The 26,294-nt window shown below is 52.1% G+C and overlaps 1 protein-coding gene across 2 annotated transcripts; it reads right to left on the reverse strand.

Annotated features, from left to right (window-relative positions):
- Positions 1–15,238: 15,238 nt before the first annotated feature.
- GPR55 (G protein-coupled receptor 55) lies at positions 15,239–25,761 on the reverse strand. Of its 2 annotated transcripts, none has more exons than XM_046019300.1 (2): positions 25,678–25,761; positions 15,239–17,493 (listed from the first exon to the last, which is right to left on the reverse strand). In XM_046019300.1, exons 1-2 carry the CDS (start codon positions 25,718–25,720, stop codon positions 16,523–16,525), a joined length of 1,014 nt encoding a protein of 337 aa, XP_045875256.1. In that variant the 5' UTR covers positions 25,721–25,761; the 3' UTR covers positions 15,239–16,522. The 2 variants fall into 2 exon arrangements, with proteins under 2 accessions (XP_045875256.1, XP_045875257.1); XM_046019301.1 differs by lacking the exon at positions 25,678–25,761 and adding an exon at positions 25,590–25,641.
- Between the last annotated feature and the right edge of the window lie 533 nt (positions 25,762–26,294).

A 26,294-nucleotide genomic window follows, 5' to 3' on the forward strand; every position in this document is an offset into this window, starting at 1 on the left:
TCTTGATGGAGGCAAGAAGATCTGCTGCTAGGAGAGTCACATTCTGAGCTTGGCTGGGCCATCGATTTCCTCCCAATGGGCCTCTGCGCCAGACTGCCTGGGCTTCCCCACACCCCAGGGGCTGGGTTCCAACCGGGAGGAAGCAGAAGCTTCCAGGCCTTCTTAACACCCTGGGCTTGGAGCCCCCAGCCCACCATCTTTTCATTCTACTGGGCAAAACAGCTCTGGGCCTGATCCAGATTCAGAAAGAGGGGACACGAGCGCCACCTCCTGAGGGGAGGGGAGGTACACATGGACAAGGGAGGGGCACAGCTGTGGGGCCGTCCTCAGATACCAGCGGCTATGGCGACCGGGCACTTGAGCAAGTTACTTAAGCTCTCCTTGTCTCAGTTTCCCCTTCTGTAAACTGGGGCTAACAATATCGATCCCCACTTGGCTGTCCATAGGACTAATTAAGCTCTCGGTTGAGCTCAGAGCAGTTGGAAGAATGTCTAGGTACCGCCGAGAGCTCAAAAGAATTCAACGTTAGTATTAGACAATCCTGAACACACCTAATGTCCAGGAGATGGTGGCATCCCCATTGGTCCTTTGGGCCTCTGCCTCCGACGTCTCCTCTCCCTGTCTCCCACCTGCCTCTAGAGACCCCCCACCCAACCCCTTCGTTCCCTTCTCCCTGGAGACACAGCAACAAAGTGCCCGCAGGTCTGGGCTTTGCTCCTGGAGTGTCTCTCTCAGCCACCACCAGATGGGGCATTTAGGCCATCCGTTTCCATAGTCTGAGGCACACACACACCCCCCAGCCCCCATCCTGAAGGACATTGCCTCCACTTCTGCCGCCGGACGTGAAGCCCCTTGTTCAGAAATGCCCAGTTCAGGGTGACAGGGCCTGCCTGGGCTGTGGAGACCAGGGGAATTGTCGTCTGCGGGGGACGGGGTGAGATGCAACTGATTGGAGCAGTGCTCTCTTCTCCCAGGTGTCACAGGACGCCTTAGCCCCTGACCATCCAGGTTCACCTGCCCTCCAGGCCTGCTGTGTGGATGGAGCCCCAGTGCCCACCCAGGTCGCTCCTGCCCCATGCGAACCCCTTAGGGCTGAACTGCCCCGCACAGCCTGCCCAGCCAGCTCCAGAGAGGGCCTCCCCCAGGAGGGCCTGAGCTCCCCATTCTGTTCCAGCCCACGGTTACCCAGGAGACTGCTGTCACCGAGGATCCCCGGGCCAGGCTTCGCTGAGCAGAGATTGTGCCTCGGAGACCAGGAAAATTTCCAGTTGGATCTGCTCCGACTCTGCCTTTGTGCTCTTGCCTCTTGTCATTGCTGCTTAATAAAACTTGCATTTACCAGAACTGGGGCAAGCACTAAGTGGAAAGGACAGTATTTTGGTGACTTGTACCGAGTCCCAGGGCTTGGGTGGCCCCCCTCGGGCTGCTCGGAGCCGGGGGAATCCGATGGCCTGGCTTAGGAGAGCTGTCCTCCAGCAGTTTCGTTGGGTGGCCGTGTCAGGGAGCGGGGAGTGAGGTGGGGGCGGGGGGTTAGCGTGAAGACCACAGGCGAAAACACTGCACACTGCTTGTCCTCGGAAGTCTGGAGCCTTAAGGAAACCCCAGCACGACCTCCACTCCCGTCTCCTCACAGAGAGAGTCGGCACAGGTTTCCTAGCTGTTATGTTAAGACAAGCTTCTCCGTGCATCATGCAGCCTACCCTGGCTACAGGCTGGGATGGAACCAAAAAGGAAATGTGAGGAGGTGGTATCATTCATTCATTCAACAAATGGTTTGGAGCCCTGCTGTGTGCCGAGTGCTGTCTGGGGAATAGCGACAGACGCGCTGGCCGCTGGCTGTCCTCCCTGGGAGCACACAGACCTGCCAGCCAGCCTCGGGCCCCGATACACCTGCACTTAGCCCGAGACACAAACATAGGCTCTCGAGCACAGCGGGGGCGCCTACAGCTTGTATTCTTGGGTGGTGACTCCCCTGTGTCTCTCTTTTCACCTCTCTTTTTGACCTTGGCCAACTTCCTATTGGACTGCAAAAGGTTTGACCTTCCTGCACAGGGAGAGAGTGGCCAAGCCCCACACACAGCCACCATGGGCCACCCTCTCCTCACCCGACCTTGAGGCCAAAAGATGCAACCCAGCTCATTGGGCTCCATGACTTGTGGCTCTGGATGGAGGAGAAGGCTGGGGTTTGAGCAGGATATGGTGAGATGAGCAGAGCACATGGTGAGGACAAACCCTCCCTCCTCCCTCCAGCTGTGGGCCAGGGACTGGCAGATCCTGGTTCTTCCCAGGTGTTCTGCCGTCCATCTACTTCCCAGCCTTCCAGATCTTTTGGCACCATTTCAACCCTCGGTGTTTATCTTGGGATCCCCACCACCATACCCAAGTGCTCTGTTTTAGAATTTCTCTACTACAGGCCAGAAAACAAGCATCCGGGAGTTCATGCCTTCTTTTAGCTTAATGCCATATTTGTTGAGCAACCTCTGAAGTCCACTCTGGACTCCACAAAGAGGAGCTTCTTCTGCTTCTTCTTTTTGTGGAAGCTAAGGACGTGGTTCTCACTAGAGACAGTGAACCCTCCCTCAACCTGGTGATGGCCCCAGCCCTGGTTATCTCTTTGTGCAAATGGCCGTTAACCCTGGTCCCCACTTCTGTTGGAGGCTGGAGCCTCGCTGGTCTGTAGAATGACAGTGGTCACTCTAGCTTTATCCTTCCCCCCCCCCGCACCCTCAAGTTCCCTCTGCATCAGACATGTCCATGGGCTACTTTGGACCTCTCTCACTTATCTTTGGGCCACTGGGCTCGGCCACTGCGGAGACCCCCACTTTTGTGTGCGCTCAGACCGGCTTCCTCCACACACAATCCAGTGGCCTCTGGCCCATGCTGTGCATTTCTTGCCTCCGGGGTTTCCCTGGATATTAGGGAATGAGACACAGCATTCCCTCTAGCTCAGCCAGAAGTCCAGACAATTAACAACGGCAGGGGAACCAACGTGAGATGGAGCCTGGGGACAAATTCTTCTCCTTTTCTCCTCTGGAGGATGATGCTGAGAACCAGTGATTTATATGGCTTCTCAGAGGATGGTCCCACAAGACTGAGCAACCAGCTAGGTTTGTCACCAAGGCAGGGACAGCTCCATGTGGCACTCTGGAACTGGCCTGTCCTTCTTCCTGCAGCACTCCCCTCTCCCTCTCCCCTGCTCCCTGAGGTCACCCTCCCTACCAAGGGAGTGTCCCTTGAGCCTTTTCTTCCTGCTTTGCTTTCCAAGGACCCAAAACCAAGTCCTCTTGATTTCCTTCCCAGAATTCCACAGGACATTCTTGGTGCCACGATGGGTTTCCCACTTGCCCCCTCTGAGATAGGCACAGGACCTAAGCTGGCTGATCACCCCTTTTCCCCCCAGCCACAGAAACTGGCCCAGGAATCGCTATGTGACCCCTTCCACGTTGTTCCTGGTGTTGACATTGGGGCACCAGGGACCTCATACACCCATGAAGTCACTGCCTTTCTTCTTCTCTACCAGCGATGGCTTCCTCCTCTTTCAGTCCAGACCAGCAGGACTCCAGCTCCCAGGAAGCCTTTCTTCATCACCGGTGCCCGAAGAGATCTCCATGCTCCATTCAGCAACGTCCAGAATCCACAAGCCCTGGCCTCTCCAGCCCCAGGCTATGGGCACCAGGCAGTGTCTGGCTCTCTTACCCGGATGTTTGAATCTGCTGCTGGTACGTAGGTGCTTCTGTGTGTGACCATTTCTGTGGGCCATGCAGTTCCCCACAGCAGCCCAGACTGGATTCATTGGCCAAAATGCAGCAGGCTGCGCTTCTTAGAAAATGTCCAGGTTGTATAATGTGCGGTAAGCTTACAACCTCCAGTTCTCAATGGCTTACCTCTCTGCGTAGAGGTCAGGAAAGAGCCGCACTGGAAATGTCGGAGGCTTTGCAGACCCTACAGTCTCTGTCAGTGGTTGTCACCTGAAAGTGGCCACAGAGACTACAGACGGGAGTGACTGTTCCAGGAAGACCACAGGTAGTGGCCCCAGGCTTAGGGGCAGGGACAGATGTGGGGAACCTCAGGACACCTGTCAGGCCCCCGCTGGAAGGAGCAGCTCCATAGGTGACCATGTCACCCACTGTGTGGCCCCCATGATGCCCCTGCCATGGCTGACTGGATCTGCGGGGAGCGCCTGACCCACAGGCAGCCAGTCCTCAGGATGGCAGAGCTCAACATGGGGGGACCAGCCAGCATAGAGAGGGGCCATTTGGAGGGATGCTGGTGGTGGGAGACAGAGACGAGAGGCTGGAAGGGGAGAGCAGAGTCAGTAAACTTTCTGGAAACTTCCAGCCCTTCCAAGCACTGAGCCCTGTTCCAGGCCCCATGAGGCCTTTCCAGGGAGGTCTTGTTGTGGGTCTGTGGAGCGGAGAGTCCTGTTGGCTTTATTTCCATATTCATCCTTGCTTTCCTTTCCTCCTTCCCTCCCTCCTTCCTTCCTTATTCAAGCAGTAGTTTTTAGTAAGTTTATAAAATTGTATAGTTAGCATCCTCCCCTGTTTTTCTCGAAGGAGCCTGACTGAGTTCTCCCTGTAGCCAAAGACCCTCACACACCTCAATTCCATGTGGGAAGCCAGAATACCACGGGGACATGTAGGAAGGGCCTCGCCGGAGCTTGGGAGTCAGGGAAGGCTTTCCAGACAGATGTGTGTTCAAGTTGAGACCTGAGGACAGTGAGAAACCCCTGAAGATGTGGGGAAGGGGGAGGCTCCCATCTTCCCACCTCCTTGACCTTCAGGTGGCAGCTGCCAGGGGCCAGATCTGGACCAGGTACCCACCTCGGTGTTCATAGCGGAGACACAACACTCACCAGAGGCGGTTCCCGAGCACCCACGGAACTCAGAGCAGCTTCCGGAGACCACCCTGGTCTCTGTGGACAGGGCCCCCATGTCAGGGCTCTGCCTCCTGGACCCCAGGGAAGGGAAGACTTTGTGCCTCCCCCTTCTCTGGGGGTAATTTATGGCCACTGGTTTCCCTCCACACATCCAAAAAAAGACCCTAATCCAGTGTTTCCCAAGGAACGGAGGTGAGATTATCAGAAAGGGCTTACCCTTGTGGCTCTGAGGCTTGTCTGTCCATAGGATACTGCTCCTCATCCCCCAACAGAGAGGGAATCTCCTAGCCCCACCTACATCCAGGAGCCCTCCCTTCCCTCCCCCCACAACCAGCTTCCTCCTTCTGGAGCAGGAAACCTCCCTTCCCTTCACAGGAGGGCTCTTTGTTGCCTGCAAGAGAAACCAGCCTGAGCTAACCCATGTAAATAGGAGCAGCTCCAAGTTCAGGGGACTTGCCAAGGATATGCCTGCCGGTGACTGCAGCCACCTGGGGACCTCCCTCAGCTTCCCTCCAGGAGAGAGAACGGATGGCAATGTGATGCTGGGGGTGACCTCTAGCCCCGGGCCCTTAGGTCACTCAGCTGTGGCAGGGAAGCAGGCATGAGCCCAGACACTGCCTCTGGGGGAATACCACCCAGTCTGCTTCCTTATTCCATCGGAAGAATCTGGATTGGCTGCACCTGCCCAGACCTGGGTTTCCCCAGGAACCACGGGCACAGGCCAACTGTGCCCCAAACTAAGGCAACCCTGAGAATGAGGCGTCTCTCACTTGGCCATTAAGAAGAGACACACAGGGCACCTGGGTGGCTCAGTGGGTTAAGCCTCTGCCTTCGGTTCAGGTCATGATCTCAGGGTCCTGGGATGGAGCCCCCGCTCCATGCTCTGCAGGGAGTCTGCTTGTCTCTCCCTCTTCCCTTCTCTCTGCTCGTGTGCTCTCTCTCTCCCACATAGATAAATAAAATCTTAAAAAAAAAAAAAAGAAGAGGAAGATGCACACACAAGAGAAATCATTTTTCCAAATATGAAGATTCAACTTGCATATAGCGACTATGAGGGTAAGCATGCAACTGTTTAAATGTCTCTTGTAGTAGTTCACGTGTGGTCGTTTTTAAATACCTATTTGAATTCCATAGAAGGTAAATAATAAATATATTAATTTGGAAATGCTGCTCGTTTCTACTTTCACATTTTATGGGACACTTTCATCTCCACTTTTCACCAGAGTTTCTGGAGTCCATGTCTTCACCATCCTTTGGGCCACACGGGACTTCCAAAGCCCGAGACCTCCCCTTGAATCTCACTCAAATTCAGCAATTTTGAATGGCTGTGTGATGCTATCATCATAAATTTTTTGTTTAAAGATTTTATTTATTTACGACAGAAAGAGTTAGTGAGAGAGGGAACACAAGCAGGGGGAGCAGGAGAGAGAGAAGCAGGCTCCCCGCCGAGCAGGGAGCCCGATGCAGGGCTTGATCCCAGTACTCTGGGATCATGACCTGGGCCGAAGACAGATACTTAATGACTGCGCCACCCAGGTGCCCCTATCACAAAAAAATTTTGACCCAAGCCACAAGTGCACTTTCCCTTAATATTGGGGGCTTAGAGTTGCTATTTGAACTTGAAGATAAATGGGACTTTATTTATAAGTGGCAATACAAGACTTCTCAGTTACCCTAGCATTACTATGACCTTTACCAAGGGCGGCCAAGGCTCCCTCACCCAGCTGGGATGAAGATCTTGGGCCAGGACTCTGGCTTTCTGTTATCTCTAGTAGGTGCTACCAGCACTCCAGATCCAGGGGGAGCCAAGCCTCCAGTTGCCCCTAGTTTGAAAAGGGTTGGGGGCAATTGTGGTGTCTGCCACCTTCAATCCCCATGGGTTTATGGGCTCTGCTATGAGCAACAATTAGGAAAGACATCTTTAATTAGAATTTCTTGCCTGCTGCAGAATGCCTTGGAGGGTCAAATGAGGCAGAACAGACCAAGAGAGGGTTAAGTCTGTTCCCCACCAGTTGCAGATCGGTGGGCGGAGGCTGGCTGGTGGGCTGGTGCTAACCTGTGCTGGGTCTCTGAAGAGCCTGAGTGGGCTTTGGGAGGGTGGGCAAGGGCACAGAGACCGCTGCTGCCCTGGAAAGGGCACTTAGCTGGGGATCAGAAAGCAGAGGCCACTCATGCCTCTGTTTTCTGTGTTTCCACATCTGTAAAGCAGTTCCCTTTGAAGGCAAGTCCTGGACACGCCTAGGGCTGACCCCAAGTCCTCAGCTTGTGGAAGGGTTTGTGATTTCATCCCATGTCAGTGGGACCCTGGCACTCCCCGCCACAGTTCTAGAAGTCTTGGGGGGAAACCGCTTGATTCTCCACCTTAGCCCTGGTCCTACAAGTCTGTGGGTCTGAGCCCATGGGGGAAATCTCCAGTTTCCTTTCTCCTGTAAATGACAACAGTCACAAGGCTACTGAGTGTGGAGGACTTTATGGGAAGCCACGGGTAATGGAGACAGATTATACACAGAAATTTAAAATCTACCTGAGCCCCATCCTCTGACAAGGGATCTCTCACTTGCCCTGTGCAGACCCCTCTCAGGTTTGCTGGTTCCAGATGCCCTACAGCCTTAGCAATCAGCATATCACCTCACCTGTGCATATCTTTGTTGGAACTTTAAATGCGGGGTGGGGGGGGTCTGTGGGTGAGTACCTCTAAAAGAGCCTCCCCTTTGCTGTCTGTCTGAATTACAGCTTTCTCCCGGTTTCATGGTAAATATCCCAAGACAGAAAAACCATATGGCCAAGCACTTATATGAGGAGTAACGACTCCTAGGAACAGACGATGAAGAGCAGGAAGAGGACAGATGGCCTGGGTGGAGTGGGGAGCAGTGGGCATGGGAAGGGGGCACGGGAGGTGGGAGGGAGGAGTACGGAAACAATTTACGATCCTGCCAAAAACTGGAGCTGCTGGCAGGATAAGACCTTGGAGATGCTTTATGGTGTGACAATAATGTGCCCCCAAGAACTTTGGCATAAGTTTGGGCAAGGTCATCCTCTGCGAGTGGAACTCAATATATCAACACATTGGAAGAACAGTAATAATAATAAAATACATAATGATAGTGAAGCAACTGGTATGCCTCGCTTCGCCAACTTAGATTACAAATCTGTATACCTTTTATTTTTCTTGCCCAAATTCACTGGGTAGGGGGATGGCCCCAATTTTCCCCAAACCCAAGGCTTCTCCCCACCCCAAAGAGGGGGTGGATCGGCTTGGCTTCCTCACACCACGAGGAGAAGCAGGGTCCCAAGAACTCACGGCTGCCGTTGCCTCCTGCTGCCACTAGGTGTCACTGTGGAAGCTTGCTCGAACAGGGATCTCCGCGGCCCCAACGGTGTCCTTTACAGTCCCCTTCCATCACCCCAGCCGTCATTTCCTAAAACACCATCCTCAGGGCAGGGTGGCTGGATGGGAAGGGACCTCCCGCGTCATCCACATTCCATACGCCCCTCAGCACCCCCCCCCTTTGAAGTGCGAACAGCATGTCAGCCTCCCCCCTTTACTCAAGGTGACTTAATTTGACGGCCTCACTGTTCTTCCCTGCCACTGCTCCTTGGGTCACCTGACAGAGTACGCCCAGCTCTGCCCATTGGAGATCAGGGGTGGGGATACGGGTGTCTCTCCTGTCAGAACGCCCCCCACTTTAAGGGGCTGCACACCAGCCTGGGCAGACCAGCTTCTGCTGAACCCCAGTGCTCACAACCCCAAGAGGAAAAGGATGGCACTCTGGTGGCCCACATTTGCATACCCAAGAGGGCACACAGGTGATCCTTCTCCCAAGGAAGAACATCTGTTTTCAGGTACTCTGCCTAAAGCAGGAGTTCTTAACCTGGAGGTCAGGCATCAACCTCAGAGGAGTCAGGAACTGGCTGGGGAAATCCATTACACACTTATTTTCACTAATTGCTAATTGAAAGTATCATTTTCTCCCACTGTGCGAGCAGTCGTCACACTGCAGTCATGGAGATGGTCCCTGGGACTTTGCCACCATCCGAAGTCAAAGCAAATGTCACATCACACTACAGCTGCTGCTGAAATTTCAAAACATTGTTTCAGCTCCGCTCATCACTGACCCCAAATTATGATAGCTATTAAGCCTGGTACCAGACCTTCTTATCCAAGGCCTGAATACAGAAGTACACCTGTGGCCGTATGACAATTTTTAAATTTTGGTGACTGTACTTCAGTATATTGGGTTTCCTTAGTGATCTTATACATCTTACTTTATGCCTTTAAAAGTTCTAGTCTGGGGGCCCCTCGGTGGCCTAGTTGGACTCTTGATTTCAGCTCCATTTCAGGGTTGTGGGACCAAGCCCTGCACGGGGCTCTGCACTGGGTGGGGAGTCTGCTTGAGAGTCTCTCTCTCCCTCTCCCTCTGCTCCTCCCCCTGCTCCCGTGCTCTCTTTCTCTCTCAAATAAAGAAAGAAATCCTTAAAAATAATAAAATAAATATAAAAATAATATTAATAATATAAATATTAACATTAATTTATATAAATATAAATATTAAAAATTTTAAAAATAATAAAACTGCTATCCTGGGGAAAGCCCACAAGCCTCTCCAGACTGCAGGAGGAATCCATGGTACAAAACTGACCTGCGGCCTACACTGACAGCAACTAGCTGCCACTTCTTTTTTAAAAAGAGGAACTCGCCACAATTCTAATTCTAATTCAATTCGAATTCAAAATAATTTCAATTCGAATTTGAAATAAATTCTATTTATTGAGCCCTCACCAGTGCCAGATATTTTGCATGGGGGGCTGCCTCCTAGGCAGAGCTGAAGTGTGTCTCCCGCCATAGGAAAGCAAGGTCAGGGCTGGAGCAGCTCTTGAGCTTTCCTTTTGACCCAGCTCCTGAGCTTTCCTCATTCTCAGTCTGGCTGTTTCCAAGACCTTGGGAGCCCAGGCTGAGTGTAGCTCAGGGTCATGGCCAGCTCTGGCCAAAGGGGGAAGGTAGTCTTGGGGAGTCCAATGTTTAGCCCGTGAGCAGCTCTGATCCCACAGGCACCAAGCAACCTTCCGTCTCCCGGGGTCACCCCAGCTCCCTGCCCCTTGCAGGCTTGGATAAGCCTGACTGGGACCCCAGTGTCACAGCCTTGAGGGGGAAGAGAGCCAGCCCTGTGACAGTCACACTCCTGGGCTGATAGTCAGCTGCCGGCTGCCAAGCTTCCCATCCCTGTTTGCACATCTGCACAACTTTCCATCATTTACTAGAGATTTTCCAGGTGACACATGTCCTCTGCCATCCTTCTGGTTCTTTCTGGCTCCCTGGCCACGTCTGGTCTCCTTTCTTCCTTCCTCCCTTTCTGAAGCAATAAATCCTCTCTTGGAATAGCTTCTTCCACTTTCACCCCCAGGGGCTTTCCCAAATAAGTTTTGTTTGTTTATTTGTTTTCCTGCAGGGGGATTTTGGTAAATAACATTTTCTCAATCTCATGAACAAGTCCTTGCTACACTAGGTCCCGTCTTATTTCGGGCTGCTGTAGCATAACAGCATGGGCTGGGGCCTTCAACAACAGCCGTTTATTTTTCCACAGTTCTGGAGGCCGGAAGTCCAAGATCCAGGTGCCAGCAGGGTCGGAATCTGTGGACAGCCCTCTCTCTCTTCACAGACTACGATTCCTCGCTGTTTTGTCTCGTGACAGGCGGAGCAAGGCGCTCTTGTAGTCTCTCCTCAGGGCCCTCATGACCTAATCACCTCCCATAGGCCCCACCTCCTAGTTTCATCCTAGTGGAGGTGAGGATTGCAACATATGAATTTGGGGGGGGGGCAAAAACATTTAGTCCGCTTCCTGAGGGAGGTGGGAGGTGTGGGGAGGTGATGTGCGGCCTTATCCTTGGAATCAAATCATTCCTGTCACTGGCCCTGAGGCTCTCTCTGCTAACCGCCAGTGCCTGCCAGGTCCCAGAAGCTGAAGACCACCAGCTGAGTGCTGAGAAAGCCCACCACCCGATCCCACCCCTCTCAGCCTGCCCCCTCAAGGTGGGGCTCTGCCCTGAACCAACTCCATGCCCTCGGAAAGTCTCCAAGGCACTTCGAGGCAAAGACACTGGGTCTGACTTGTCTAAAGGCCCCACACTTGGGCACCAAGGTCCCCGGCTCTCTTTGCTCCCAGGGACTCTATCTACCTTCCCATTCCGCATTCCGCATTCCTTCCCAGAAGGAGGCCACTCACTCCGCCCGCTGTGGCTTCCCACCCTGACTGAGACTCGGCCTCTCTATGTCTCAGGCCTAGCCACATGCGCAGCCCCAATCTCTCCTCCGGAGTAGATCCAGACAAGTGGTGTGGGCTGCTCAGCCAGCATTCTGCCTACTCTCCTCTGGGTGCAACTTATGGGGTGCATCCAGGCCCCTTGAAGGAGTACCCACTGTCTCGCTGCTCTGAGGCCCTCAAGGCAGGGAGTCAATTCTTCTGCTGGGCTCTCCTCCCCAGGTATTTCTGAGTTCTCCTCCTGCCGAGTTCCCCACATGTCTCCCGATGCTGCCTTTCGGCCATGCCCCACGTGGCGGCACACGCTGGATTCCCATCCATGAGAATTCAGCTCCAGCTGCCCCCTTGAAGTCCATACCCAAGATTTACAGAAAGCGGAGGAAAAACCAAGTAAAAGGGCCCATATCTGCCCCCAGAGGTGGCCACACCCAGAGCCTGGAGCCCAGCACTCCCTGTGGAGGGCGAGGTATCCCCATCGATGTGGGGCCAGGCCTCTAGTTCAGAAGGCCTGTCTGCCCTGCGGGGAAACCCCACCACCCACTGACAGAGCTGTGGTTTGGCCCCGAACCTCCCACACGATCCCTGGGTTCCTGGACACGGTATGGTCCCCAAGTCAGCATCATGCCATGGGGAAGACACCGTCCATGAGAAGCTGCTGGGATCCTAGGATCTTGGAGCCTGGGGCCATCCGATTCCTGCGTATCTCTCCTCCATCCTCTATGGCCTCCCCTGGACCCACAGACCTGTCACCATCACTGACACGGAGGTACCGCCTGAGCTGTCCTTGGAGAATAGGTCTTTCACTGGGGGATGGGCTTTGTTGGGTTTGCGTGACTGCAGGTGTCCCCCGGAACCTCTGTCTCAAAAGCTTCCCCTCAAAGGGAGCATCTTGGTGACGCTTGCCCCGGTGATGGTCCCCGAAGAACAAAGGCTGTCTGAGGCCTCCAGGTGAAGTCGGGGCCCCTCCACCAAGCAGAGCCGACATCAGGCTTTGAAGTGACAAGGCTTCAAATCTTCCTTCCAAGACTTCAAAGCACAGAGGGCCACACTCAGGTTGCAGCTCCCGAGCAAGGGGCGGGCGACAGCTTTGTGGAGAGGACACGTCCTGCAGGCTCTTGGCAGGGGATGGGATGCTCAGGCTCAAACTGGCCAGGGGGAGGGGCGTCCTGTGTCCTGCTTCAAGACCCACACTCCGTCCTCCGCGCCCTTCCACCCACACTCCCTCAGAGACCCGTTCAAGGTGGTGCGTTCTGGGCTCAGGGGGAAGCCGGCTGCAGGTGGAAAAAGGAGAGAAGGGGTTGTGATGGTGGTTGTAGGGGGCGTTTCCAACTCCCCCCAAAGTGCCACTCTTCTGGGTCTTGAGCCCCTGCCCCCTAAGCAGTGGGGCTCCCATGGGGGCCTCACAGTGGAAGACAGTTCCGTGTGGGAATCTCCCCCATCTCCACGTGGTACCTGAGTGCAGATGCCCGTGTCCCTACCCCAGGACGGCTCTGCATACCAGGCTCTCCTCTCCGACCTATTAACTGAAGCTGTTTTAGCCTCTGTTGGTCTCCATGGTCACCTGCCAACCCTCGGCCTTTTCAAGCATCTTTGCAGTTAGGCTTTATTTGTGGCAACTTGCTACAAGGCGGTGGTCTTTCAGTTTCACAGGCTCCCCAGAGAAGGATGCAAGAGGAACATGGAGCTCCCGGACCAGCATTCTGCCTGTCAAATGTCCGCTGGGGGCTGATATCCCCAAAGGAAGGTCAGTCCTGCCCTGGAGGGGACACAGCCCAGATGGGAGGTGGCTCCTGGGTCAGAGGAGATGGCTGTGGCATTGATCTTCTTGGCCTGTCATAACAAAATACCACAGACCTTGACAACAGGAATATGTCTCACTGTTCTGGAGGCTGGACGCCTAGGATTGAGGTACCACCGGGTTTGACGTCTGCCGAGGACTCCCTCCTTGGGTTGCAAATGGCCACCTTCTCCCCGCGTCCTCACACGGCCTTCCTCCGTGCATGCAGCAGGGGAGAAAAAAGCAAAAAGACTCTGGTGGCTCTTCCATAAGGACGCCAGTCCCATTGTGAGGGCCCCAAGCTCAGGACCTCTTCTAAAACAAAGTATCTCCCAAAGGCCCCATTTCCGAATACTGTCATACTGGGGATTAGGACTCCAAAATATGGATTTGGGGGTTGAGGGGAGACACATAGCTACTGTCCAGAGTGGGGATGTCCCCAGCCAGCCCGCAGCACCCAGGCCACAACTTAGCTATGCCTGAGGTTGTGGGGAATTTAGGAGAAAGAGGTGGTCCAGGCCAGCACCTAAGAGCTCCCATTCTCCAGAAGCTCTGGATAGGCGAGCAGGATTCTCATGTCAGGAGCCATGACAGAAAACTCAGATTTAACCTGGGAGAGTCAGACTCACACCACAGGTGGTTGGTGAAGGGAGGGGACACAGTGAAGGACCTCTGTGGGGCTGGCCCTGTGTCTTTCGCCCATTGGGGGTCAGCAGGCCACCTATGCTGGGCCACACAATGTCTGTAAAAGGAGCCCAGGCCCTTGGAAGCAGCTCCAGAGTCACTATGGCAGTGGGACATGATGGAGGGAAAGGGTGTGGTGGGCTCAGTCCTGGAGGGACAGCAGCTGGGCCTGGGTGGGGGGGTTCTCTGCGGCCCAGCTGCTGCCACAGGGAGCCAAGTACACAAGTGGGTGTAGGGGTGTAGGGAGCTGCGCTGGGAGCAGTCTCGGGCTACTCCCGTACTCGGCATCTGTGCGGCCGCTCCAGCTTGAGCCCTTCTTGGCTCCTTTGGCCAAGATGGCCATGTCACCAGGCAAGGGCCTTAAGCGGCCGGCTCTCCCCGGAGCCAGGGCTGCCCAACTGCTCCCCACAACCACGTCACACAGCACCACAGGAATCCATTTATTTGGCAAATCCGATTGATCAGATCATTTTCCCAATAAATTATGCTACTTTCACGCATATACCTATTACAAGTATCTCTTGGGTTTTTCCGCACTGGGAGGAAAACTATGGTCACACTGATGGCCGAATAATGTCCCCAAGTCTCCTTTACCGACAGGCATTTCAGCCATTTCCACAGCTGAGCTTAGAGTTCCCCAACTCACTGACTGCCCCTTGCTGGCAGGAGAGGGCCCCTGGATGCCTCAGCACCCAGCCTTAACCCTGGCCCTGACCTCTGTCCCTTCCGTGCCTGCTGGACTGAGTGTGAAGCCCCCGGCAGAACACCTGGCCGGAGGTCCTGGGCCCAAGCCCACTCCCACAGGCCCCGATGAGTCCTCTGCGACTTGTAGACCCAGGAGGGGTCTGCAAGGAGAGAGAGTAGAGGCCTGTGTTCTCCCCCAGTGTGTTGGCATCAGTCAGGGGGTCTCCAAGGCTCCCCCACAAGCCCACAGTCACCACACCGGCCTGACACTGCCGTCCCCCTCCAAGGACTTACACCACTCATGGACCTCCCCCCCCCGCCCCCGCCTCCTCTGTCACCCAGCTCTGGCAGGGGCAGGCTACCCAGGAGACAGATTTTATGTTTATGAACATCACGGGCGTGACAGGTGGTCAGGGCACTGCTGTCTCCTCTTCTTAGGAAGCCTGTCTGGCCCGAAGTACACGAGGAGATGTAAGCGCCTCGTGATGGGCTCCCAGCGCAGAGACAGAAATTGGAGGAGAGGACTGACCGCACACATGCATGGGCTTTGAGCCCCGTCTGGCACCAGCATCTGCTGTACGCAACAGCCTGGCTTCCTTAGAGCCTCTGGGCGGGATGGCCTTGGCGCTGCAGGCACCTTGGGGCGGCTGGGTCTGCAGGACCCCTTCCCTGGGTGCTGCCCCCTGGAGGCCCAGCCTGCAGAGCGGGAGCCTCTGATCCTGGGTGGGATCACACCTCCGCACGCATTTCCACCCCAGCATTGACACTGGCTTCCTCGCCCTTTCCTGCCCCTGACCACGGAGTCAGCTGTGGCCCAAGCAGGAGGTAGAGAGGCTCCAGCCTTGGATGGCCCTCGGTCGAGCTGGGGATTCTCAAGCAGGAAGCAGCTCTGCCCTCCATCCTTCCTCCCCGTCCCTCCACCCCCTCCCCCTTCACAGAGCTCCGGAGCTTCAAGCCTGGGGTTATCGCCAGATCTCCGCCTCCGCCTCCGCCTCCTGTCAGGCTTTTACCCAAACCACCCTCTTCCCCACCACCCTGCCACCCTACCTTCCGTCCACCACTTAGCGGTGGAAGCCTCTTTACCTACAGGTAGAAAGTGGTTCTTTGCTTCCTCAAGACCTCTCCCTTTTTCACACGAAGCTCACCTCTTCCATCTCATCCCGCTCACCCCGTCTTGCCAAACCACCCCACAGTTCACCCTTGTAATTGGTCGACTCTCTGGAGCAGGCCGAGTCATCGGAAGGCTCGCAGTGGTCTTGGCAGGCCCTCTTTGAGATCACCCGAGAAGCCAGGGCCAGATCGTGGTTTCCACGGTTGACAGTCTCCAGCCAGGAACCACCAGGAGCTGCGTGCCATCAAATGGTTTCTCCGATCCCCGGTTGGCTCGTTTTCTCCCTCCCAGCCTCTGGAGAGGGACAGTCCTGTGGACAGTGCCACCCGGCCAGCCACCCAGACAGGACTCGGGTGGGCAAGACAGGCACAGGGTCCTTATTCTCCTCTGGTGGACCCCAGTCAAGCCTGTTTCTCCGCATTCTCAGTTAAACAGCCTCACGAACAGCCTCCCAGTCCGTTCAAGGTAGCAAGCCGGTCACGCTCAGGAAAGTCCCCTCTCCTAGGCTTGTCAATCACAAGCTATAGCTTCACCACGGCCCGGTTCACCTCAGCTTCCTTCATCCTTATGCCGCCTTCTCGTGGGCACAGGAAGGCTTGGCTGGCTTTCTGGGCCTTTCTTCCCCATAGGAAACGTGGGGCTCTCTGTATGTTCATGTTCTGCCCTCATCACCCCCACTAGCTGTGAAGTTACTGGCCGCCAGAGCCTGAGAAGGGACTGGGAACTACAAGTCTCCTCGACCAACCCTCTTGGTTCTCTCTCCTAACGCCTCTCTCTTTCTTTCCAGAATCTCCCAGTCTAACAGAAGGATGGGGGGAGCTGGGACACAGCCTCGCTCAGCTGGTCTCCGTCTTTTCAATTCTTCTGCCTCACGCAGAAGTAAAGAATTCACACGGTTCTCAGGTCCTTCAGAGATTCCCAAATACTGGGTGATTTATGTTGAGCCATCTGGGTGCGGGGGAAAGGTCTTTGGGGCACAATGAGCAAAGACCGTGTTCAGTGAGCATCGAAAGGGAAAGCGCACCAGTAATGTGCCACATTCGTCCACCACATCAGAAACCTTGCAATAGGGTATTTGCTACCAGAATCTGGGGCTGGGGTTTCCTTCCTCTGCATCAGTCTTTCTCTCCTTAGCCCCTGGTGGTCATAGTATCCTGGAGGACCAGATGGGCCCTGGAAGGCCGGGGGGCCATGATGTCCATGCGGAACTCTTTGATGACAAAGTAGTAGCAGAAGACATCAAGGCAGCAGTTGACGTTGGAGAAACACATGGACAACTGCAAGAACAAGCTGATGTTCTGCTTGGAGCTGCACTCCACGATGAAGCCGTTCCGCACCAGGAACTGCAAGAAGAAGCCCAGGTGGACGGGAAGAAAGGAGACCACGAAGACGGCCAGACTGGCTGCAATCGTCCAGATGCAGGCCTTCTGCTGGACCCAATCCTGGGTGAGGCCCCGACGGCCGACCAGGATGTAGATGCTCCTGGAGGAACAGAAACCTATGACGCCCATGGGAAGAAGGAAGCCGAAGACCTCAAGGGGGAAGAAGACCTTGGCGCTCCAGGTGCCGTCGGACATGTTGTGGAAGCACGTGTACTTCTCCACCTTCCCGTGGAAGCTGTAGATCGGGATGCTCCCGGCCCACACCAGGACCCAGATGGTGCCACAGATCCCCAGGATCTTCCTCGGGGACCGGAGATGGCTGACCAGGAACGGGTACTGGATGGCCAAGAATCGATCCAGACTAATGAAGCAGATGGTGAAGACGCTCCCGTACATGCTGACGAAGTAGAAGCACTCCACTAAGGTACAGAAGAAAGGAGGCGGGGCGCGCACATTGGACAGCGCCATCTTGAACGGGAGGGACAGCACCAGCAGCAGGTCGAAGACGGCCAGGTTGATCATGTAGATGGAGGTGGCGGCGTAATCCGGCCACCTCTTCTTCAGGAAGGATCTGAAGCCTCGGATGGCCAGTGCATTGAGGATGAGGCCCAGGAGGAACGTGGGGATGTGGACGGCCAGCTGCACAGTTTTCATCAGCTCGTCCACCTCACTGAAGGAGCAGTTCTGGTTCTTGCTGAGCTGCGGGCTCATGTTCTTTCCTACAACACCAATGACACAGGAGATGAAGCCCCTCTCGCTCTCTACAGGCGACGGATCCAAAGGACTGTATCACACAGCCATTCGTGCCCACTAAAATTGCCTCTAATCCTGCTGCCCAGTTATAAGGGCTGTTACCTTTTTGTGTATTTCATTCCAAACTCTCTGTCTCACAGGCGCTCACGCATGCGCAGGTGTACGCGAGCCTTTAGTGTGTGTGAACATTTGTCCCTTGTTTTCAATCAGAACTCCTGTTGAAAGTCCAAACCCTGGCCCAGAATGGCTTCAGCAAAGGACCATTTCACGTAATTGAAAAACTAACCAGGGCAGGGCCGACCTGAGCTATGGCTTGATCAGGAATTCAAATGCTGTTTCCAGGATCCAGACCCTCTTTGCACACTGTCCCTCTGCTCTCTGCCACCCACATCCTGGAAGGCTGCCGCATCAGTCGGGGTTGGAGCTCAGGGAACCAACACGGTTGGGAGAGGGCCCTCTGCCAAGGGCAGAAAAAGAATAAGAGGGATCTCTGGGGTCTCTTTTCTAAGAGCACTAATCCCATTCATGAGTCTTAATCACCTCCCAAACTGCCCCACCTCCTAATACCACCACCTTGGGGGGAGGGGTGGTGTTTACATTTCTACATATGAATTTGGGAAGGAGGATGGGACACAAACATTCAGTCCGTAACAGTGGCCCTGGAGTAGATCCAACCCAGGAGATGTTCACTTGATCCAGACCTCCAGAATCAATGAGGCTGGACAGAGAATTCAGATGACCCAGGCTCCATGCACACACCTCTCCTTTCACGGCACAGCTCTGCTGATGCGGCTGGTTTGTGCCAGGCCCAGGAGCACACAGGGCCCCTGCATGGGAGAGGCCAGTCACGCTAGCCCAGGGAGGCTCACTGTGCCTCTCCTGCCCTCAGGGACTTCCTGGCAGCAGGGGCGGGGACCCAAAATGTGGGCACAGCAGAGAGAAGGGGCCAACATCGCCCTTTACCAAGAATCCTACGCTAGCGACCAATGCAGTCATTTGCTGAGTATCTGTTATCCAGCTAGTTTTTATTATTATTATTATTATTGAGAAAATATCCTATGCATTCAATAAGATCTTCAGACAATACCAAAAGAGAAAAAGAAAGGAAGGAAGGAAGAAAGAAAGAAAGAGGCAAGCCTCCATTGTACCCCAGGGCCTCAGTTGTCCTTTCCAGAGACAACTGTGGTTAACAGTTCTGTACATATTTTTCCAGAAATTTTCCAAGGACACACACACACACACACACACACACACACACACACACGATATTTCTTTACATTTGGAAAATATTACACCCATAGCTCTGCCCCTTGCTTTTTCACTTTGTAACGATTCTTGGAAAATGTTTCCACATCAGCGTGTACGAATAGGCTTTTTCTTCTTAATAGCACACTTACATCCTGTTGTGTGGGGATACCTCAACCCATTTAGCCAATAGCCTGTTGACGAACATTCAGGTTTCATAGGGTTTTACTGGGAAACAAAAACTTCCACAGCGAGCATCCCCATGACTTATTTCTTTGCTACATGGATTTCAATCAGCAAGAGAAACCCTATTCTGCTGCTGTTTCTCATCAGCATAGCTCCCTTGAAAGCCTTGGGGAAGGAAGGCTTTGGGCATTTTTAAATTTGATTAAATTTGATCAAATACGTTACAAGAAGGACTAATTTCCTTTTCTCTCTGTAGAAAACACTACGAACTCATGGTCATATATGTAGAGGCAATCAAAGGCATAAAACAAAAATTTAAAAAGGCCCCTATGAGGGGTGCCTGGGTGGCTCAGTGGGTTAAAGCTTCTGCCTTTGGCTCAGGTCATGATCCCTGAGTCCTGAGATGGAGCCCGCATTGGGCTTTGTGGTCAGCAGGGAGCCTGCTTCCCCCTGTCTCTCTGCCTGCCTCTCTGCCTACTTGTGATCTCTGTCAAATAAATAAATAAAATCTCTTTTTTTTTAAATCTCCTATGAGGTGTGCAAAGCAGCCAATTAATAAAAACACTATTTTTCTGTCTGTGGTATCTGTCAATTCTAAAAATTTGAATTCACTGCAATTTATTTTCTCATTCTCATTCTAAAGTAGGTGTTCCCTTTTATAGCTAGCTTTGTATTCCTTTATTTAAAGAAGGCCTCCCCGACCTGGAGCACCTGGGTGGCTCAATCAATTAACTGTCTGCCTTCGGCTCAGGTTATGATCTCAGGGTGCTGGGATGGAGTTCTGCATCGGGCTGCTTGCTCAGGAGAGAACCTGCTTCTCCTTCTGCCTCCCCCACTGCTCGTGCTCTCTCTCTCTCTCTCTGTTTCACAAATGAATATAAAAAAATCTTAAAAAAAAAAAAAAAGGAAGGGAGAAAATGGTCTGACGGATGCTGGGGCTTCTCTGACTCGATGGTACCAGATGGATGTGTGGAAAAGGGCACTACTTAGCCCTCAGAGTTCTCCACCTAGACCATCCCAAATGTCACATTTGAATTACTGACAGACTTCAAATGGGAACTTTTCAAACAGTAATCTTTGAAGTTAGAGAAAGAACTCTATGGACTGGCAAAAAGAAAGTAGTTTGGGAAAAAAAAAATACTTCCACCTCATGGCAGAGTAAGCAGAAAATCTGAAAAATTAATCCTCTGAATTCCCTCTGAAAGTTCAAGGAAACCATCTTTTTGAAAGCCTTCTTTTTTAAAAAAAAAGACCAGGAACTTCTCTGGAATAAGATAAAAAGTCTCCAGGCTGCAGCGAGAGATACAAAAGTCATTTTTCTCAAAGATGGGCTGCCAGTAAAAGCCAGTCCCCTTGTGGCGGGAACCAGCAAGCTCCGCACACTTGACCTGTTGCCACAGCTAGGTCCTGAGCCAGCCAACCCAGGGGTCCACTGGCTTGGGGGTGGGAGGCTGGGAAGCGATGCTTAGACAGGATTCCATGTTGGAGAGACAAACACCTGTGTAGGATACAGGGGAGAGCAGATCTGACATCTGTGGACGGAGAGAAGGAAAGAAGCTTCTGGGGGCAGATAATTTTTTCTCCAATATCCAAGAAACAGTTACCATAATGAATTATCTCCCTATCAAGAACAAAGTCTTCCATTAAAAAAAAAAAAAGGCAGAAATGATGTTGGGTATATTCTGACCACAATATGTAGAAATCTTCTTTTTAACATTTTGTTAAAACATTTTCACATCAAGTAATATACCGGGGGGAAAACATCAGATGAATGGTGTTCCTTCTTTATAAAGAGTATAAAAACTATATGATACAAAGATCCTCAGGAGACAAACAGGCAAAGGATGGAGAGTTCCCAGAAGAGGATTTACAAAGAGATAAAATTTTTGCTCATCATTTCAACAAAGAAGCTAGTAAGGGTTCTATGAAACAGTCATCGATATGCTGGTGAGTGTACACAGCTTCTAGATTTGATTACTTAGAGGACAAGTCAGAGAAACCTTATTAATCTTTCACCCAGTCATTAAAAATTTACTTTAAGTAAATCAGGAAAAGCAAAAAAAAAAGTCGTGTACAGAAAATGTGTTTACCTGAACATTTTTTCTGCTAGCAAAAAAATACACACGCATTTAAATGCCACCCAGAGCTTAATTTCACGATGGTAAATCTACTCAATGGAAAATTTTTCTGTCTGATTATGTTATGTTTATGCTGACTGTGTTAAGTAAAAAACCCACAAACTACAGAACGATACATTCAGAATGACTTCAACTATGATTTAAGAAAAAAACCCCACACATAGAGAAAAAAAAACCTAGAAAAAAATTTCCATATGTCCAACATTGGTACATTCTAACAGTTAGATGGTGGGTACTTATTCGTCTTTTTTTCTTTTTTTTTTAAGATTTTATTTATTCATTTGACAGAGAGATCGCAAGTAGGCAGAGAGGCAGGCAGAGAGAGAGGGAAGCAGGCTCCCTGCTGAGCAGAGAGAGAGGGAAGCAGGCTCCCTGCTGAGCAGAGAGCCCAATGCAGGGTTCAGTCCCAGGACCCTGGGATCATGACCCACACCAAAGGCAGAGGCTTAACCCACGGAGCCACCCAGATGCCTCAACATATTCAGTCTAAAAGATCGCCTTCTCTCTCTCCTCTCGCCCCCTCTGTGTACACATTTTTCTAATTAATGATGATATGAAAACAATTTAATTTTTTTAAGTTGTAATAAATGCTGGGAGAAAAGGAGAAAAATAACAGCTTTTGACTTTCTCTTAAAAGAAGAAAAGTCTGGGTGAGTGTTTGAGGCATGGCAGAGGCAGGAGTGAGGTTCACATAAAATTTAAAAGATGGCATTGGTCTAACCCGTGCTCAGCTGGCGAGACATCAGTGTTGCGGGGCCGAGGATGAACATTTCAACAGATAGCATCTGAGGGACGTGGGGACAAGGCATGACAGAATTGGAAGTGACAGATGTGAGAGCAGATGCCACCTCAGAGATGAGCAATGACCACAAGAACCTGATTGGTGATTTAAAAAAAAAAGTCTTCATCTGTCCACAGGTCAGCCATCATATCCTAAAAATTGTGCATAACATGAGGAGTGAATGAAGACCAACACAAAAAGACATTCAAAATGCAGATTAACCATGGAGAGAGGGTCAAGGGAAGGGAAGATATTTACATAAATCCTCCCAAAGCTTGGACAGCTGTAAAGAGAAACAAATGCTGGAGTGAAAACTTACATATTTTCTAAATCGGGTTTTTCAGATTAAATTATCTTGTCTATCGTAAAGAGACACAAGGAAGAGGAAATTCACAATAGAAACTAAATGTGAAAAACTACCATGTTTCTGTGTAGACAGCAGGGGTAACCCTGAGGAGGTTTACATAAATGTAACAATTACATAATAGAATTACAGCACTCCCTGACCGTGTTAACACTCCCTCTGAAAAGGGGCATTCATTAAAAAAGCCCAGACCTTCCCCCTCACCCCCACATAAGAAACACAGAGGGAAAAAAAAAAGGCATGGACAGAGTAAAATGATAGGGCAATTTTGGCTTACCAGGCACACAGAACTCTAGGAAAAAAAAGAGAATATGACAAAGTAATTTTTGTTTCATAAAAAGAATTGAGAGAGTAACACAGAGACTTTACAGAGGTAAAAGTTACAATGAATAATTAAAACATAAAACACTTAATTTCTGTTCCAAGGCCCATAGCAAGGAAATACATAATGTATTTCCATACAGAACATGCCAGAAATGCAAAAAGAAGTAGAAACAGAAATATAATTGTAGGTATAGACCTTCATCCTCCCTTCCCCGAGTATCATCCATCAAGTAGACAGAAATTTCGAGCTCCTCCTAGCCCAATTAAAAAGGCAGATCAGTGAGGACCAAATCATAAATCAAGGAAATATGCTTTCTTTGGGAGACGACAAGGATCTTTTCACCAAACAGATGCCATTCCTGGGCCCAGCCCAGGTCTCTAAGACAATGGCAAGCTATCCTCTCTGCCTCAGACCATAAAGAAATCACAACTATTTGCTGAACACCGTGACATAATAATAGAAAATTGGTACTTTTATGCAATCTCTTAAATGGTCTCTTAAATAATGTGTGAGTCACAGATAAAATCGGAACTACATTACTGAAATATTGGAAAAGAATTTGTTCTTTTTTTATTTATGTACACACAAAACACAGAGGCAGTCACGGCTTACAGGGAAATGGGAGTTCTTAAGTATTCTTGCAAACGGGAAAGATGGTGACAAATGAGAGGAACCAGGTTCTACTTAGAGGATCTAGAAGAGGAACTTGGGGTGACAGAGGACTTTGCATCATTCCGATCACCTGCGTGCTGGGGACTGTCTCTCTGCTGGGGCTGCCTGTGGAAGGGCTAGGGAGCCACAGCCCAGGAGAATATGGGGAAAGGACTAGAGTCGCTCGTGATCTATAAAAGAATAAACATTTTAGCATCCCCAGTGCTCAAGACATGCTCCCCTGTATGACTTCACAGAACGGGCTCCAGATGCCACAGAGACGGACCTGCCTTGCTAATGGAGTATCTGACAGCAGAGAGAGCAGCCTTGCTATGTAGTGAGCTCTCTATCACCAGAGGTATGTAAGCAAAGGTGGGAGATCTGTTTATCCAGAATGTTGTCAGGGGGATTCACACATATGGAAGGATTTTTTTTTCCCAACCCTGAAATGGAATCTTCTCTCAATATATTAACACTTTCTTATATTTGGTGAAGAGTAGAGAAAATAGCCTGTGTGTGAAAAGGGACGGGCCTGGGAGTCCAGAGGCTTCGGTTCCTGGCTCTTTCTGGCTGTGGGGCCTCCATCTGTGTTCTGGGTTCTCTCCTCCGAATAGCTATCTGGGAGCCCGTGGCCTCCTCGAGCTGGCTCTCTTCCTGCTGTCAGGTCAGGCTCTGGGCTTTGATTCCTGCAGCTGCCTGGGCCCGGCTCCCACCCAGGGCAGCCCCAGAGCTGTTACGCACAGACTCAGCCCCTGAACCCAGCTGCGCGGCTCAGACCAAGCCAACCCATCTTCCAGCAGCAGACAGACTTTCCAGAAACACCAGCAACAGTAAGAATGGAACTTTATGAGGTTTGCACACTGAGAAGGATCCCCATCCCCCTCTCTTTTGCTGCCAGACTCCTCATCCGCACGGAGCACTGTGGTATGAGCCACCTAAGAGAAGGGAGGTCCAGCCATGACTGAGCAGAGCAGGTATACAACCCGAGGGTTGTAGTTTGAGGAGGAGCACTCCCCTGGACCAGTGTCATCCAGGTTCCTTGCCAGCAGTTCCGATCTCCTTTGGTGGTGCGGCACTGAAGTCCACGGTTAGAATATAAATATTTTCTTGGATGTGGTTATCTGCCACTAACGCCATAGTGTAAATAAAGCCGTCTATCTACACCTGAGCTAGGCTTCTGGGGGACATGATGCGAAAAGGAACAGGACACAGAGGAGACAGACCACACAGAATCTCCCAGACTCCAAGATTTTGCTGGAGCTGTACCCTGAGCCTCGTGGGTTGGAGTGGGGTTGGGGGAGTGGGAGGTTCAGTTCAGAGACTTGAGATGTGGCTGTCCCTGTGCTAAGTGCTCTGCGTTGGGAACTTGGCACCTTCCTGGAACGTTGTTATAATCATGCCCATTTTACAGATGAGGACAGTGAGGCTCAGAGAAGCTAGAGTCTACCCAAGAGCAAACAGGTGGTGAGGGGTCTCACTGGCACTCACACTGAGTCTCTCCTTTATCTTCCCCACCCCCACCCCAGCTCCCCATCAGCATCACCAGCCCGAACATCCAATATATCCAGGAGCCCCCCAGTGCTCCCTTCCTCACTTTCTGGCATGCCCAGTTCCACTTAACATCTCTTCTTTCCCCACAGACTCTCCCCTCCCCTCCTAAGAACCTCATTCTTTTCTTCAAATGCCCACTTCTCTGATCTACCTGTGTCACCATGGCCCAATGGGGCCATCCGTCAGGGTACCATAGCGGTACCCATAGGAAATAATCCAGTCATAATACATGAGAGCCGTCGAAGCTTGCTTCCTGCACCACTGAGCACTTCCATCACTCACTGCTCTCAAGAGCCCCACGAGGGGGAAAAGAACCATCATTACTCCCATTCTCCAGAGAGATACATCGAGGCCAGGAAAGTTTACACAACTGGTAAGGGGCTGGCCAGGGATCCCAAGCCCAGCTGTGGCCTGGCTGGAGCCCGTTGCTCGGGGGCTGTCAGGTGATTCCTTCTAGTGTGTCATCTTGGGCTGTGGGTGCTTTCCAGGCCGGGTTCCGGGAGAGCAGGCAGCCAGACCAGCAGGAGATGGTGGCTGGTGGCACGCAAGCCGAGCTCCCCTGGGGAAAGCTCCCGGGCTACCTACCGTGAGATCTCCCCACCCCAGCAAGAAGCTGCAACCTTGAGTCAAATCAGGAGGAAATTGAGGGTTGGTAGGAAATGTCACTAATATCAGGAGTCCTCTGCCTGCCGTTGCTATTTTCACAGAGACTCTTTGGGGGCTGCTGGGCTGCTGGCCCTTCGGTCATCGGGGATGCTAGGTCTGCAAAGGTCTGGACAGAACCCAGACCACGGAGGCACCGCTGGCCTCAGGAAAGTTACCTGCTGTCCGGGAAAGCCAGGTCAGTCCGTGGCTCTGTGCCTGGGTTTTAGTAAGTGGCCCCGAGGGAGGGGTGGGTGGCGCAGTTACCTGCTGGGGGTCCAGTGCAGCTGAGTGAGCTGCGAGACGTCATTTTTCCTCCCAGCTTGGTGACCAGCCTGCTCCGGAGAGAGCCACTTCCCTCTCTGGGGCTCAGCTTCCTCATCAGTAAAATGAGGGGGGTGGGACCAAGATGCTTTTCAAGTGGCTCTCCGGTCTGGAGAGGAGCCTTGCGGAGGGGGTCCCTCCCCACTGAGTAGAACCAGAATGGGGCAGGAGGAGCCTCTTTCAAGGAAGAAAATCTCCCTCCTGGGACCTCTCTTGCTCACTCAGCTTCCAAAAAGCAGGTGGGTTTCGTGGGGGTACAAGGAGCGCAGGGTGCTTGCAAGGCTGTTAGAAGCTTGTGGAAAAGCCGGGCGTTACGAAGGGACAGCCAGTGTCGAGAAAACACTGTCCTGACTCTCAGCCCTTCTCAGGGATTAGGATGCGGGACTGCTGCCCACACACAGAGAAGCACAGGGACCAGGAGATCCCATTAGAGACCAAAGCATGGGCTATTTCTACAGGCCAGGCATGCAGTGACTTTCGGGTGTCTACAGGAATTGAAACTCCCCGAAGTCGGTCCCAGCATATAGTCATCTCTGCAGAAATAGCAGCCCTGTGTGACT

This window comes from Meles meles, chromosome 9, assembly GCF_922984935.1.
Source record: "Meles meles chromosome 9, mMelMel3.1 paternal haplotype, whole genome shotgun sequence".
Classification (NCBI taxonomy): Eukaryota; Metazoa; Chordata; class Mammalia; order Carnivora; family Mustelidae; genus Meles; species Meles meles.